Source organism: Palaemon carinicauda, chromosome 38, assembly GCF_036898095.1.
Source record: "Palaemon carinicauda isolate YSFRI2023 chromosome 38, ASM3689809v2, whole genome shotgun sequence".
NCBI classification, from domain to species: domain Eukaryota; kingdom Metazoa; phylum Arthropoda; class Malacostraca; order Decapoda; family Palaemonidae; genus Palaemon; species Palaemon carinicauda.
In genome coordinates this window covers 24,982,192-24,994,580 of record NC_090762.1, presented here as the reverse complement: position 1 = coordinate 24,994,580, position 12,389 = coordinate 24,982,192, and the positions used below count along the sequence as shown (strand labels likewise).

At 39.5% G+C, this 12,389-nt stretch overlaps 1 protein-coding gene across 1 annotated transcript in view; it reads left to right on the top strand.

Moving 5' to 3' along the window:
- The first annotated feature begins 375 nt into the window (after positions 1-375).
- The window catches only part of LOC137630115 (cytochrome P450 2L1-like), a 22,225-nt gene continuing 10,211 nt past the window's right edge, over positions 376-12,389 (top strand). Inside the window, exon 1 of the mRNA XM_068361584.1 lies at positions 376-557. Within this exon, the coding sequence (XP_068217685.1) occupies positions 470-557 (88 nt within the window). The 5' untranslated portion in view covers positions 376-469. The remainder of the gene's footprint in view (positions 558-12,389) is intronic.

Sequence of the window (12,389 nt, the reverse complement as noted above, 5' to 3'; positions counted from 1 at the left end):
CATAATTTTCTTTGAGGATTAAATCCGTATTTCGACTAATCACATGTCCGTTGCTGGGTGAAGAGATTGGCTTTCCCATTGGCACCGGCTTATTTTTCCTCCTTAACTGTTTTTTATCTTTTTTTCAAATTTTCTAACAACTGGCCCCGCCCCCACCGCATGCAAGATTAGAACGGAGTTATAGGACTCGTCATGTCAACTTCCACACACACACGCAAACATATAATTTTATTAAAATTACCGCCCATAGAAATTAATGAATTGATTGATATGCAAAAAAAGTGTGAAAGTAACATTGAATAGTATTGAGAAAAAAAAACAGTATTAAGATGCCGTACGATAATCTCCAAACACCAACGAGTCGTGAGTTCGGGACTGTACTATAGGAGCTCAGTTGTGTGTCACAACTCACAATAACTTCATTAAACAACCAAAGACTAAAGGACGAGGAGCGTTAGGCTTACCAGATATGATGTTGCAAGTCATCCTCGCTGGGCTGCTATTATCTCTCGTGATTTTCACCTTTTGGCCGAAGAAGCCTCATGGCTTACCACCAGGTTAGTTATCTGAAGGTAACTGAATCAAAATTTTCACCACTGCACTAGTTTGTTATGTCATCAAAAGGCGAAAGGTGTCGCTTCCGTAATGCTGGAACGTTTATTTTTTCTTGTATTTTTTATATATAATTTTGACAGAAATCGTCCTGCCCATAGCAATACACGGGCTCTTGCGTTAGACCGTAAGGGGGAAATAGACGAAGGATCAAACGTTAATAATTTTCATGTATAGTTGTTAATTGTTATATTAACTTTGAAAATAGTAATGATTCTTTTTATATTTTATTTCTGCATTACTGTTCGTCTGAAGTGAGGTCTAAAATATATTAATTTGCGTTGATATATTCGTTATTATAACATTTACTGGAATAGATAAATTTCTATTTAATTGACAAAGTTGATACCATCTCTCTCTCTCTCTCTCTCTCTCTCTCTCTCTCTCTCTCTCTCTCTCTCTCTCTCTCTCTCTCTCTCTCTCTCTCTCTCTCTCTCTCATATATATATATATATATATATATATATATATATATATATATATATATATATATATATATATATATATATATATATATGTATATATATATGTATATGTATATATATATATATATATATATATATATATATATATATATATATATATATATATATATATATATATATATATATATATATATATATATATACATATGTATATCATCTCCTCCTACGCCTGTTGAAGCAAAGGGCCTCGGATAGAATTCGCTAGTTATTTCTATGTTGAGCTTTTAAATCAATACATCTCCATGGATTCATGATCTTATTCTTTATATATATATATATATATATATATATATATATATATATATATATATATATATATATATATATATATATATATATATATATGTCTTACTTATAACTGTAATCGAACAGTTTAACATGTATTTTTCAAAAAGGCCCATAAAAGAAACACAGGAAATATAAATAAATCACACTATATTTCGGTCAATAAACATCGACCCTCTTCCGGATGTAAAGTAAAAATGAGGAATAAAGTGGAGAGTGACGGTTTATATACGAAAGCAAAGGGGTGTGTTCAATTGTTCTATAGTTGTTATAATTGCTGGAAGGATTAGCCAAAGATTATCCGAACACAAAAGATCTGTTAGATATGGCTATGAAAACTCGGGGATTTTTGTTCACCTTAGGGATTTGGGGCACCAGATTAACTTGAGTGAGTCGTCTTTGCTTTTTAAGAGTACCTGTCCGTACAGAAGGAAAATCCTGGAATCAGCCATCATAAATCAATCAAACACAATGAACCTATCTGGGGGTCAATGGAAAGCTGACACAGTGGACAATACTCTTCTCAACCCTATCATTAAGAAGATAATCCACGGAGATCGACCAACAGATATGCATCAGAGGTCAAGACTTCCTCCGAGCGACTCAACAATAAGAAGACGCACCTGGATGTAATTAAATTTGGCTAATCCATCCAGCAATTATAACAACTATAGAACAATTGAAAACACCCTTTTGCTTTCGTATATAAACCGTCACTCTCCACTGTATTCCTCTTTGACGGGCTGCCAACGCAAGAGCCCGTGTCCAGCAAGAAGGGCTGGGCAATCTCACAAGCAAGCAACTGTATTCCTCATTTTTACTTTACATCCTGAAGAGGGTCGATGTTTATTGACCGAAATATAGTGTGATTTATTTATATTTCCTGTGTTTCTTTTATGAGCCTTTTTGAAAAAAAAAACATAATATATATATATATATATATATATATATATATATATATATATATATATATATATATATATATATATATATATATAGTTAGTTAGTTGGTTAGTTAATTAGATAGATACAACAGATTGTGTATTTATTTGCGGGATTGCATCATCCATACAACTTTTTTTTTCTTTTTTTTTCTTTTTTTTTTTTTTTTTAGATTAACCCACCTCATATAGAACACAGGCACTTGCTTTGCCTCCCCGTAACTCCATTGCTGACTAGACCTATGCTAATTTTTACTTTGTGTCAAATGTGAAAACTATGGAATATTTACTTCCCTTTTAATATTCTAATAAATTGTGCGAAAATAGAGCGTGAAATATGCCAGAGGGTCCTCTTGGGGGATGCCAGGGACCCCGAAGAAGTCTCCGGGCTCCGTCATGGGTTAATTATACTTCACTTGGACAATATGTTCGTTCTTATCCCTTGCATCATGCAGTGGTGCAATAGAAAGTCCCTTGAGGACGAACTCATGACCTGGGTACACACTTGAACTCTAAACCCATCATCTCTCCTTTCGAGAGGATTATGAAAAAAGTTATCCTTTCATGTTTCAGTAAGTATTTAAGGGGCGAAGTCTCTAAGCTCTGTTTCAAGATGCTTATGGAACTTTGGTTCGTAATTATGATTCTACTTTGTTTAAAATCGAAGTGTCTATAATGAAAATGGCCCAAAAAATAACGACGAATATGAAAACGTATAAAATGGAGGCATATGCATCTCTAAATGATAAATAATAATTTGTACTGTATATAATTACCTTTTCGTGAGGTAACTCCCATCCATATACAGTAATTCACCGGTATTTTTTTTTTTTTTTTGGGGGGGGGGGGTGGGTGGGGGGCCGTGGGAGAAGACGACAAATGAGGAATTAAAGCAGATAAATGCATTAATTATATAACCCAATTTGTTTTCAATTTAATGTGGGAAAATTTTAATTAGGGTGGGCTGTGGCACCCTAGCAGTACCAGCCGAACTCGGTTGAGTCCCTTGTCAGGCTGGCTTTGAGGAACGTAGAGAGGAGAGGTCCCCTCTTTTTCATTTGTTTGATATCGGCTACCCCCTAAAATTGGGGGAAGTGCCTTGGTATATGTATGTATGCATATTAATTAGCCTAAGACTTCGGTAGAAAATTAATCAATAATACGACAAAAATGTACTATAGTCGTTGATAAATTTTACGATTTCCACTTCTTTGTATCTCAAAGCTTTGATTTTCGTTAGAAAACAGGCCATGTAAAAAAGCAGGGAAAAAGGGATCACTTCACAAGTCTATAGACGGTTGAATCGGTTACAGTAATTGCTATGATATAAGCGAAGGCATACAAATTACATTGTTAACAATAAGCTACAATTCTAGTTGGAGAAGAGCAAGATGCTATAAGCCCAAAGGCTCCAACAGGAAAAATAGCCCTGTGAGGAAAGTGAATCAGCAAACAGATAGAATAGTGTGCCTGGGTGTACCCTTAAGTAAGATAATTCTTCTTGTTATTGTTGTTGGCGTCTTTGTAATTTGATAGGTGATCACGATGGAAAGTACCATTTAGAGCTGTTAAAATGATAACCTAGTGATCAAGTATAAGGGATATTGAAACATATTGTAATAACAATAATGGTGCATTACTTGAAGAAAAGACGTCAGTTTATTATACAATGAGAGAGAGAGAGAGAGAGAGAGAGAGAGAGAGAGAGAGAGAGAGAGAGAGAGAGAGAGAGAGAGAGAGAGAGAGAGAGAGAGAGAATATGCGTGTCTGTGTGTGTGTGTTTCATTCGTCATGTGACAGCTATGAAGTCGCGTCATATGCTGAAGATGTACTGTAATATGCTGTGTCATGGCCATCTTTTTTTTTCTTTAGTACAAAAAGGTCATCCACCGGGCACGTAGGCGAGTGATACAACCTCATTGGTGTATACCCAGCTGCCAAGGCACACAAGCACGGACTTAGTACATGTTTGCTTGCTTTCAAGGTCTCTGGGTTTAATTAAACCCGCAATTTTCTCCCGTCTTTCCGCCAAATCCTGCACATGCACATCAAGAGCTCTTATTCAGATTACTAATATTTGTTTTCTTTGTTTAAAGTATTTTGTCTTCATTTTATTTTTCGTGAATCGATTATGAAAAGAGGATCTAGATAACTCGAAGGATTTTCTTTGAACGTTGATTTATAGGCCTACTTCACAAATCATAATCAATACCGAAAAAAATCCCATTGCGGTCCCGTTCATCATATTGTAAATTTGCAGTACAGTGAAAACTGGAAAATTAAAAACAAAGCAACTACGAAATGTCATAACATAAACAAACTTCTCACGAGAGTCGAGTTGTTTCTTTTACGTAAGGTCTAACGGTGCGGAAAACGTAACTGGAATTGTAATATCTGAACTGAAATGATCTTGTAAATGAAAAAGTTAGATTGAATCATTCGAATTTCACGTTATTGCTATAACCTAACACAATGTGGGGTTGTATGATTTAGGCTATTTATAGGCGATAAGTTCCATAATATATATATATATATATATATATATATATATATATATATATATATATATATATATATATATATATATATATATATATATATATATATATATATATATATATATATATATATATATATATTGTGACGTAATTGTGCAGATTACGATCTTTAAAGAAAGCATCAATCGGACTCTTCACATGACACAGTGACTTCGTGTCAATCCAGAGCGACTAATTGACACTCAAAATTCTTGTATATGACTGAACCTGTTAATATTATTAACGGTTCAAAAAAAAAACACCCGAGCTCGATCATTTATTTTGGAGCTGCACCTCGTTGGAATAGTTTTAATTCGTGTAGGAACAATTTGGTTTCAACCTTAGTCTAACTCACGGACAAAAGAAACTCTGTTGTAATAATCGAAATACAATAGTTTAATTTTTAAGTCAACAAAAAAAAAGGAAATGATCGTAAACCTCTTAAGGAGATATCTTACAATTGACAAATAAAGCAAAAATGTGTTTTCGAGTTTATGGTTAATAAATCGAGAAATGATTACAGTAAAAAAAAACGAAAAGACAAAACTAAGCTTAATTCTCTCTAGCAATCCAAATACATTCAGATGCACAAATAACAATAAAAGAAAAAAGGTATCACTTAATTTCTATCTTCCGAAATCACTCGGTAAAATAAACTGCAGAACATAAATGTCAAATTAATAATTATGGTAAGAAAAGTGCACGGGTGATCCCGTAAACAAATGAAAATAATGTTGGCAATCTGTCTATGTACCCCCGACAACAAAAGAAAAAACCCTCACTTCGCACTTCAATTTTTATACAACAAAAAAAAAAGAAAACTGTTATTACTTGACATAAGAAAACTTGTAACATATAACAAGAAAAAACAAAATGATGTTGGTGGCGAATAGGGTGTCACATTATTACGAGAAACTAATCCCCACAATTATCCCTCAGCTTCACTCCCTTGGAATTCCTATCCATGCAACTTGACACCTTAGGCACTTTTCTTTTTGTTTTAATTCTCTCCCTCGCACAGGGGTCAGTACTTAACTTCAAAAACTTCAAACAGCAGGTGTTCTTTGGGACGTCAACGCAGATGGTTCCTTTCTTCGTCCTGAGTGTGTTCTTTGACTCAGACGGAGTTCGAGCCTCTTGGAGGTTTCAGGGGGGGGGGGGAGAGCCTGTCCTGGGGGACGCAGGCACGTGCTGGCTCCTGGGAAGAGTTGTTTCTTGTATGGCCTCCGGACTGGAACTGGTTTCTTCTACCCTCACAGCCTTAGGCTCCGCAGTGAAGATTTTTTTGGGCCATCCCCTTTTCTCTTGATTGGGTAATCTTGACTTCCAAGGGCAGTCTTCATCTTTTGAGGGCCAATGGCATCTTGTGACCCCTCCTTATTTTTCTGCGTGTTGGCCAATCATGACCAGGGGTCTTCTTCTTTGTGGACTTCGATGCCCCGGTCTATGAGAACCTTTATTCTCACATCTGGCGTATCTCTGTGGCTGACCTGGGAAGAGGGGAGAATTAAGCGCCTGACAAGTTAATGGCCAAGGAGGTCTCTGTAACGCAATCCAGACCTCCTTTGTTAGTTGAGGCTTGTTCTTAAGTTACATAGACGAGGAAATCCATGAGAGCAAGCTGTTTACCAAGAAAACAAACTAAAAGAATTATGACTGTTAAGTTGTCCTTTGGAGGGTAGAACTCCCTCGCACAGGACTTCACACTTCCCCCCTTAAAAAAAAGATTTCCTGCTCAATGAAAAGGAAATCGTCTCCCATCTAATCTGTAACTGAACTCACAGCTTGGCTCTCACGAAAAAAAAGGTGAAATTACAACTAACAAACAAAAAAAATTGGAAGCAAAAAAAAATAATCAAATGACAGTTATAACTATTCCCAAATTACTTTCATACGCCCCAACTCTAATTCATCCTTGAAAGACAGTCTGCTAGAATGTTCTGAGTCCCTGGAATATGCAAAATGTTCAAATTTACTTCTTGTAGCCGTAGACTCCATTTGAGTAGTCTGCGGTTCTTGTTTTTCATTGCATGCAAGAATGTTAAGGGATTGTGATCTGTAAAGATGTTAGTGGGCAATGAATTAGATTGAAGGTAAATAGAGAAATGTTCTACGGCAAGTACTAAAGCCAATAGCTCCTTTTCTACAGTGGCATAGTTCTTTTCATGCCGGTTAAATTTCTTAGAGAAGTATGCCACAGGGTGTTTCATGTTTTGATCATCTTCCTGCAATAAGACTGCACCAGCCCCATGATCACTGGCATCTACTGCTACTTCAAATTCTCTGTCAAAATCTGGTGCTTTCAGCACCGGTGATAGACTTAGCAACCTCTTCAGGGAGTCAAATGCGTCTTGACAATGGTTAGACCAAACATACTTGTTATTCTTCTTGAGAAGATTAGTGAGAGGCAAAGCAATGGTAGAGTAATTCTCACAGAACTTTCTGTAATAGCCGGTCATTCCCAAGAACCGACGCAATGCTCGGCGGCTTTGCGGGACTGGAAATTGTTGAATGCTCTCAACCTTTGCCTGTACTGGGCGAACAGATCCTCGACCTACTATATGACCCAAGTAGGTGACTGTCGCCTGTCCAAAGTCACACTTGGAGAGGTTGATTGTCAAGTTGGCCTCTGCTAAACTCTGGAAAAGGGCTTTTAGTCTCTTCAGGTGTTCTTTCCAAGAGTCACTGTAGATAACAATGTCATCCATATATGCGACAACACCTTCTATGTCCTGTACCAGACTGTTGATCATCCGCTGGAATGTCGCAGGAGCATTTCTCATCCCAAAGGGCATCACATTATATTCAAATAATCCTTGAGGTGTTACAAAAGCTGAAACCCTTTTGGCTCTCTCAGTGAGCGGAACACACCAATATCCCTTCAACAAATCACACTTGGTGATATATCTAGCATTCCCGATGGTATCCACGCAGTCATCAATACGTGGCAAGGGAAAAGAATCTGGCTTTGTGACGTTGTTCACCTTCCTATAGTCAGTACAGAATCTGACTCCACCATCAGGCTTTTCTACTAACACACACGGTGAACTCCACTGTGAGGAACTCTTCCTAATAATTCCATGCTCGAGCATGTAATCAATTTCTTTCCCAAGCAGTTCTCTCTTCTTTGGTGATACTCTGTACGCGTGTTGACGGACTGGGCGTGCATCTCCCACGTCCACATCATGCTCCATTACATTTGTCCGGCTGGGAACATCAGGAAACAGCACTGCGTACTCTTCCACTAAAGCTTGGACATCCTCTTGCTGCTGGGGAGCTAGGTGAGAGACCTTGGTCTTGAAGTCTCTGAGAACCTCCGAATTCTTAAGTCGGGCTTCGAGTGGCATGCCCTTGAAACTGGTTTTTTCCTCTTCTTCCCCAGAAGTATCCTGTTCTTCCTCCTCTTCTTCACCTTGAGGGTTCTGTTCTTCCTCCTCTTCTGTTTGCTGTACCTGTCTCCTTATTACTGATACATGAACAGGCCCAGTGACTGGTGATGGGTTTTGGGCAGTGGCATTACCACTGGTATTCCGAACAACATATGGTTTCATCATGTTGACGTGACACACCTGGTGTTCCTTTCTTCGGTCCGGTGTCCCTACCACATAATCCAATTCGCTGAGCTTCTTCACGACCTTATATGGCCCCTGGTACTTGGCCGCTAAGGGACTACCAGGCACAGGTAGAAAGATGAGCACATCATCTCCCACTTGGAATTGTCGTGCTTCTGTCCTGTTTGCTTGGTCATACCAGGCTTTCATTTTTTCTTGAGACTTCTTCATTTCTTCATGAGCCAATTGGCAGACCTCGTGCAAGCGTTGTCGGAACTTCACCACATAGTCTAGCACATTAGTACTTTGTTCCTCATGGGTCCATATCTCCCTCAAAAGTTTGAGAGGTCCACGCACTTGATGTCCAAAGACCAGCTGGAAGGGGGAAAACCCCAGAGATTCTTGCCATGAATCTCGGGTAGCAAACAACAAGAACGGCACGCCTGTGTCCCAATCTCGTGTTTTCTGGTCTTCACAGTATGCACGTAATGCATTTTTGAGCGTGCCATGAAACCTTTCCAAAGCACCTTGAGACTGTGGGTGATAAGCAGAGGACATTATGTGCTGCACTCCTAACTCCTTAAGGGTGCCTTCAAAGATTTTCGACATGAAGACACTACCTCTGTCAGTTTGAATAACCTTTGGTAACCCGAATGTGGTCACGAACTGTACCAGAGCCCGCGACACATTGGGACTCGTCGCTGTCCGCAACGGGTACGCTTCAGGGAAGCGCGTCGACGCGCACATTAGCGTCAACAAATGGGTGTTTCCCTTCTTTGTCTTTGGCAGAGGTCCGACAATGTCCATGATGATCTTGGAGAAGGGTTCTTCCACCACGGGGATGGGTTGCAATGGTGCCTTTCGATGATTTGGATCCTTTTTACCTATCACTTGGCACGAGTGACAACTACGGCAATATTCTGCAACTCCTCTGTTCAAATTTGGCCAATAAAATTCGCGGGAAATTTTTTCACGCGTTTTGCGTACTCCTAAATGTCCTCCCATTGGTTGTTCATGAGCCAACCTTAAAATCTCCTCTCGATACTGTGGTGGCACTACCACCTGATATAGAATGGTCCATTCAGCATCAGCAGGCACTTTCTTAGGCCGCCATTTGTGCATTAGGACATCATCCTTTAAATAGTAACCAAAGGGTTCAGCCTCGAGTTCGCTCAGGGATCCAGCTTCATCCCTTATCCTTGCAAGTTCTGAGTCTTGTTTCTGAGCCTCAATGAGCGACTCCCTCGAGTATTCTGAACGTAATAAACCAGGCTGCACCACTCCCCTGAGCATTTGGGGAAAAGTACCCACAAGCACTCCGGTAGGAACATTATCTCTGTCCTTTTTCTGTTGAGTGGTACTAGCACGGGTAATAGCACATGCTGAATATTCATTTTGTTCAATCTTCACCTCCCCTTCATTCTTGTCAGCATGAATTTGACATGATGCTGTGCAACATCGTTGTCCAGCTATGTCATTTCCTAACAATAACTGTACCCCTTGCATGGGTTCCTCATCCACCAAAGCAACTGGAAATGTACCGGAAATAAAAGAAGAACTTAAAGTCACTGCATATAAGGGCAATTCCTCTCTTCCCTTAATGTAGCGAACCATGACACTTTCTCCCAAGGTGGACGATTCATCGAAGGGTAAGACTGCTCTGTGCAAGACAGTCTGCTCAGCTCCAGTATCACGCATAATCCTTATCTGTACAGGCTTGGTACCTTGGTCCTGCAGAGACACAGATCCTACATGAATGAAGGCTTCCTGTCCTTGCCTTATGGCCATGTCTCTCTTCTTCATCATCCCTTGGCATGATGTCTGTCTTCTCATAACCTCATTAACATTAAGTGCTTGGTCGTCCCTCTTGTGATTTTGATTAGAGAACTTCTTTCCCCCTGGTCCATAATTTCCTTTGAGCCAGCAGCAGCTAACGTCATGTCCGAGTTTGTGACAATAGGAACACTGTCTTACTTGGGGAGCCGAAGGGTAGGCTCCATTGTTCTTACTTCCAGTGTTTTTAGCACTGCCATGTGTAGGGTTTCCGCCTACTCCTTTCTCTGATGGAGGATACGATGGTGCCGGCCCCCTGGGGCTCCAATTACCCCGAAATGGCCTGGAAGGCTGGTTTGGCTGAAATGAAGGAGGGCACCATCTTGAGCCAGAAGAGCCCCTGATCTTTTCCCTCAGTGTATACTCATCTGCCAGTATAGAAGCCTCATCAGGGTCAGTGATATGTCGATCTTCGATATATTGCCGAGTGGCTGGTGGCAACATTAGCAGAAACTGTTCTAATCCCATGAGCTCCATTATCCTGTCGAAAGTCTTGTTATTTCCAAGAGAGGCCTCCACCCACCTGTCACGGCTAATCTTCATTTGTCTCCAATATTCTGCATAGTTTTCTGATCCTTTCCTCAAGTTCCTGAACTTCTGGCGATAAGCCTCAGGCACAAGTTCGAAAATTTTCAAGATCCAGGCCTTTACCCGGCGATAATCGTGTGCAACAGGGTCGGATACCGCATTGTACGCATCCACTGCTTTCCCGGTTAACTTTATGGGCAACAGGCGAGCCCAGGCGTCCTCTGGGATCTGGTGACTTTTCAGTACTCTCTCAAACGACAGGAAGAAGCCTTCAGGATTCTTTTCATCATAGGATGGAAGGAGTCCTGCCATATCTTTTTCTGAAAATCCTCCCATGGGTTGTGCCCTTGGGGGTCTTGAATCCTGACCTTGTCTCCTCAACTGAGCTCGCAGTGAGTCAATTTCGAGCTCAGCTGCTCTAAATTTCATTCTCGTACTCAACGACTCTTCTGACCTCTGAACTACTTCATGAGATTCAACTTCAGCTGGACTTGAAGTTCGGTAGGCAGTCTGGCTTGATGACATGGCTGATGGTAACATTGGCACTGCTGCTGCTCCTCCCATAACAGAGTGTTCTCGGGTTATGGAGTGATCTTCGTCCCTATCTTCAATTGCTATCTCCAACTCACGCTCTTCCTGACGCCTATTAAATTCTCTCTCTAAGGCCTCTAGAATCTGTTGTTTTCTATCTGCATTTTGGATATAATCTGCACGTGAGCTCACTTCAATTAGCTCTGCTGGGAAGAGTTGCCTTAACAAAAAGTCATTCGGTTCCTCTAGGAACCTAGAAACTCTATCTGAATTTTCGTCTCCCATGACTGAAACGATAGAACCTTGAACCTTGAACCTTGAATGTACTTACTGCTGCTTGATAAAAGAAAGAGAGAAAGAAGAGAAAAAAAAAAAAAAAAAAATCAAGACTTCTGGTCAGCCAATTTTACACTATGAAATCAACAGAACACAACAAATCAGGTTGCATAACAACCGAGATCAAAGATCACCACACTGATTTCGAAATCAAATTTCCGACAAACCGAAGAAACTCCGAAACAAAAACTGTTTCCGGAGCAATTAGCAAAAGCTAAAACAAACTATATTCCAACATAAAAGAAAATGAACAAAAGTTACGTAAAAAAAAATATCCCGGACACAGGCCCCCACTTTAAAGATGTGACGTAATTGTGCAGATTACGATCTTTAAAGAAAGCATCAATCGGACTCTTCACATGACACAGTGACTTCGTGTCAATCCAGAGCGACTAATTGACACTCAAAATTCTTGTATATGACTGAACCTGTTAATATTATTAACGGTTCAAAAAAAAAACACCCGAGCTCGATCATTTATTTTGGAGCTGCACCTCGTTGGAATAGTTTTAATTCGTGTAGGAACAATTTGGTTTCAACCTTAGTCTAACTCACGGACAAAAGAAACTCTGTTGTAATAATCGAAATACAATAGTTTAATTTTTAAGTCAACAAAAAAAAAGGAAATGATCGTAAACCTCTTAAGGAGATATCTTACAATTGACAAATAAAGCAAAAATGTGTTTTCGAGTTTATGGTTAATAAATCGAGAAATGATTACAGTAAAAAAAACGAAAAGACAAAACTAAG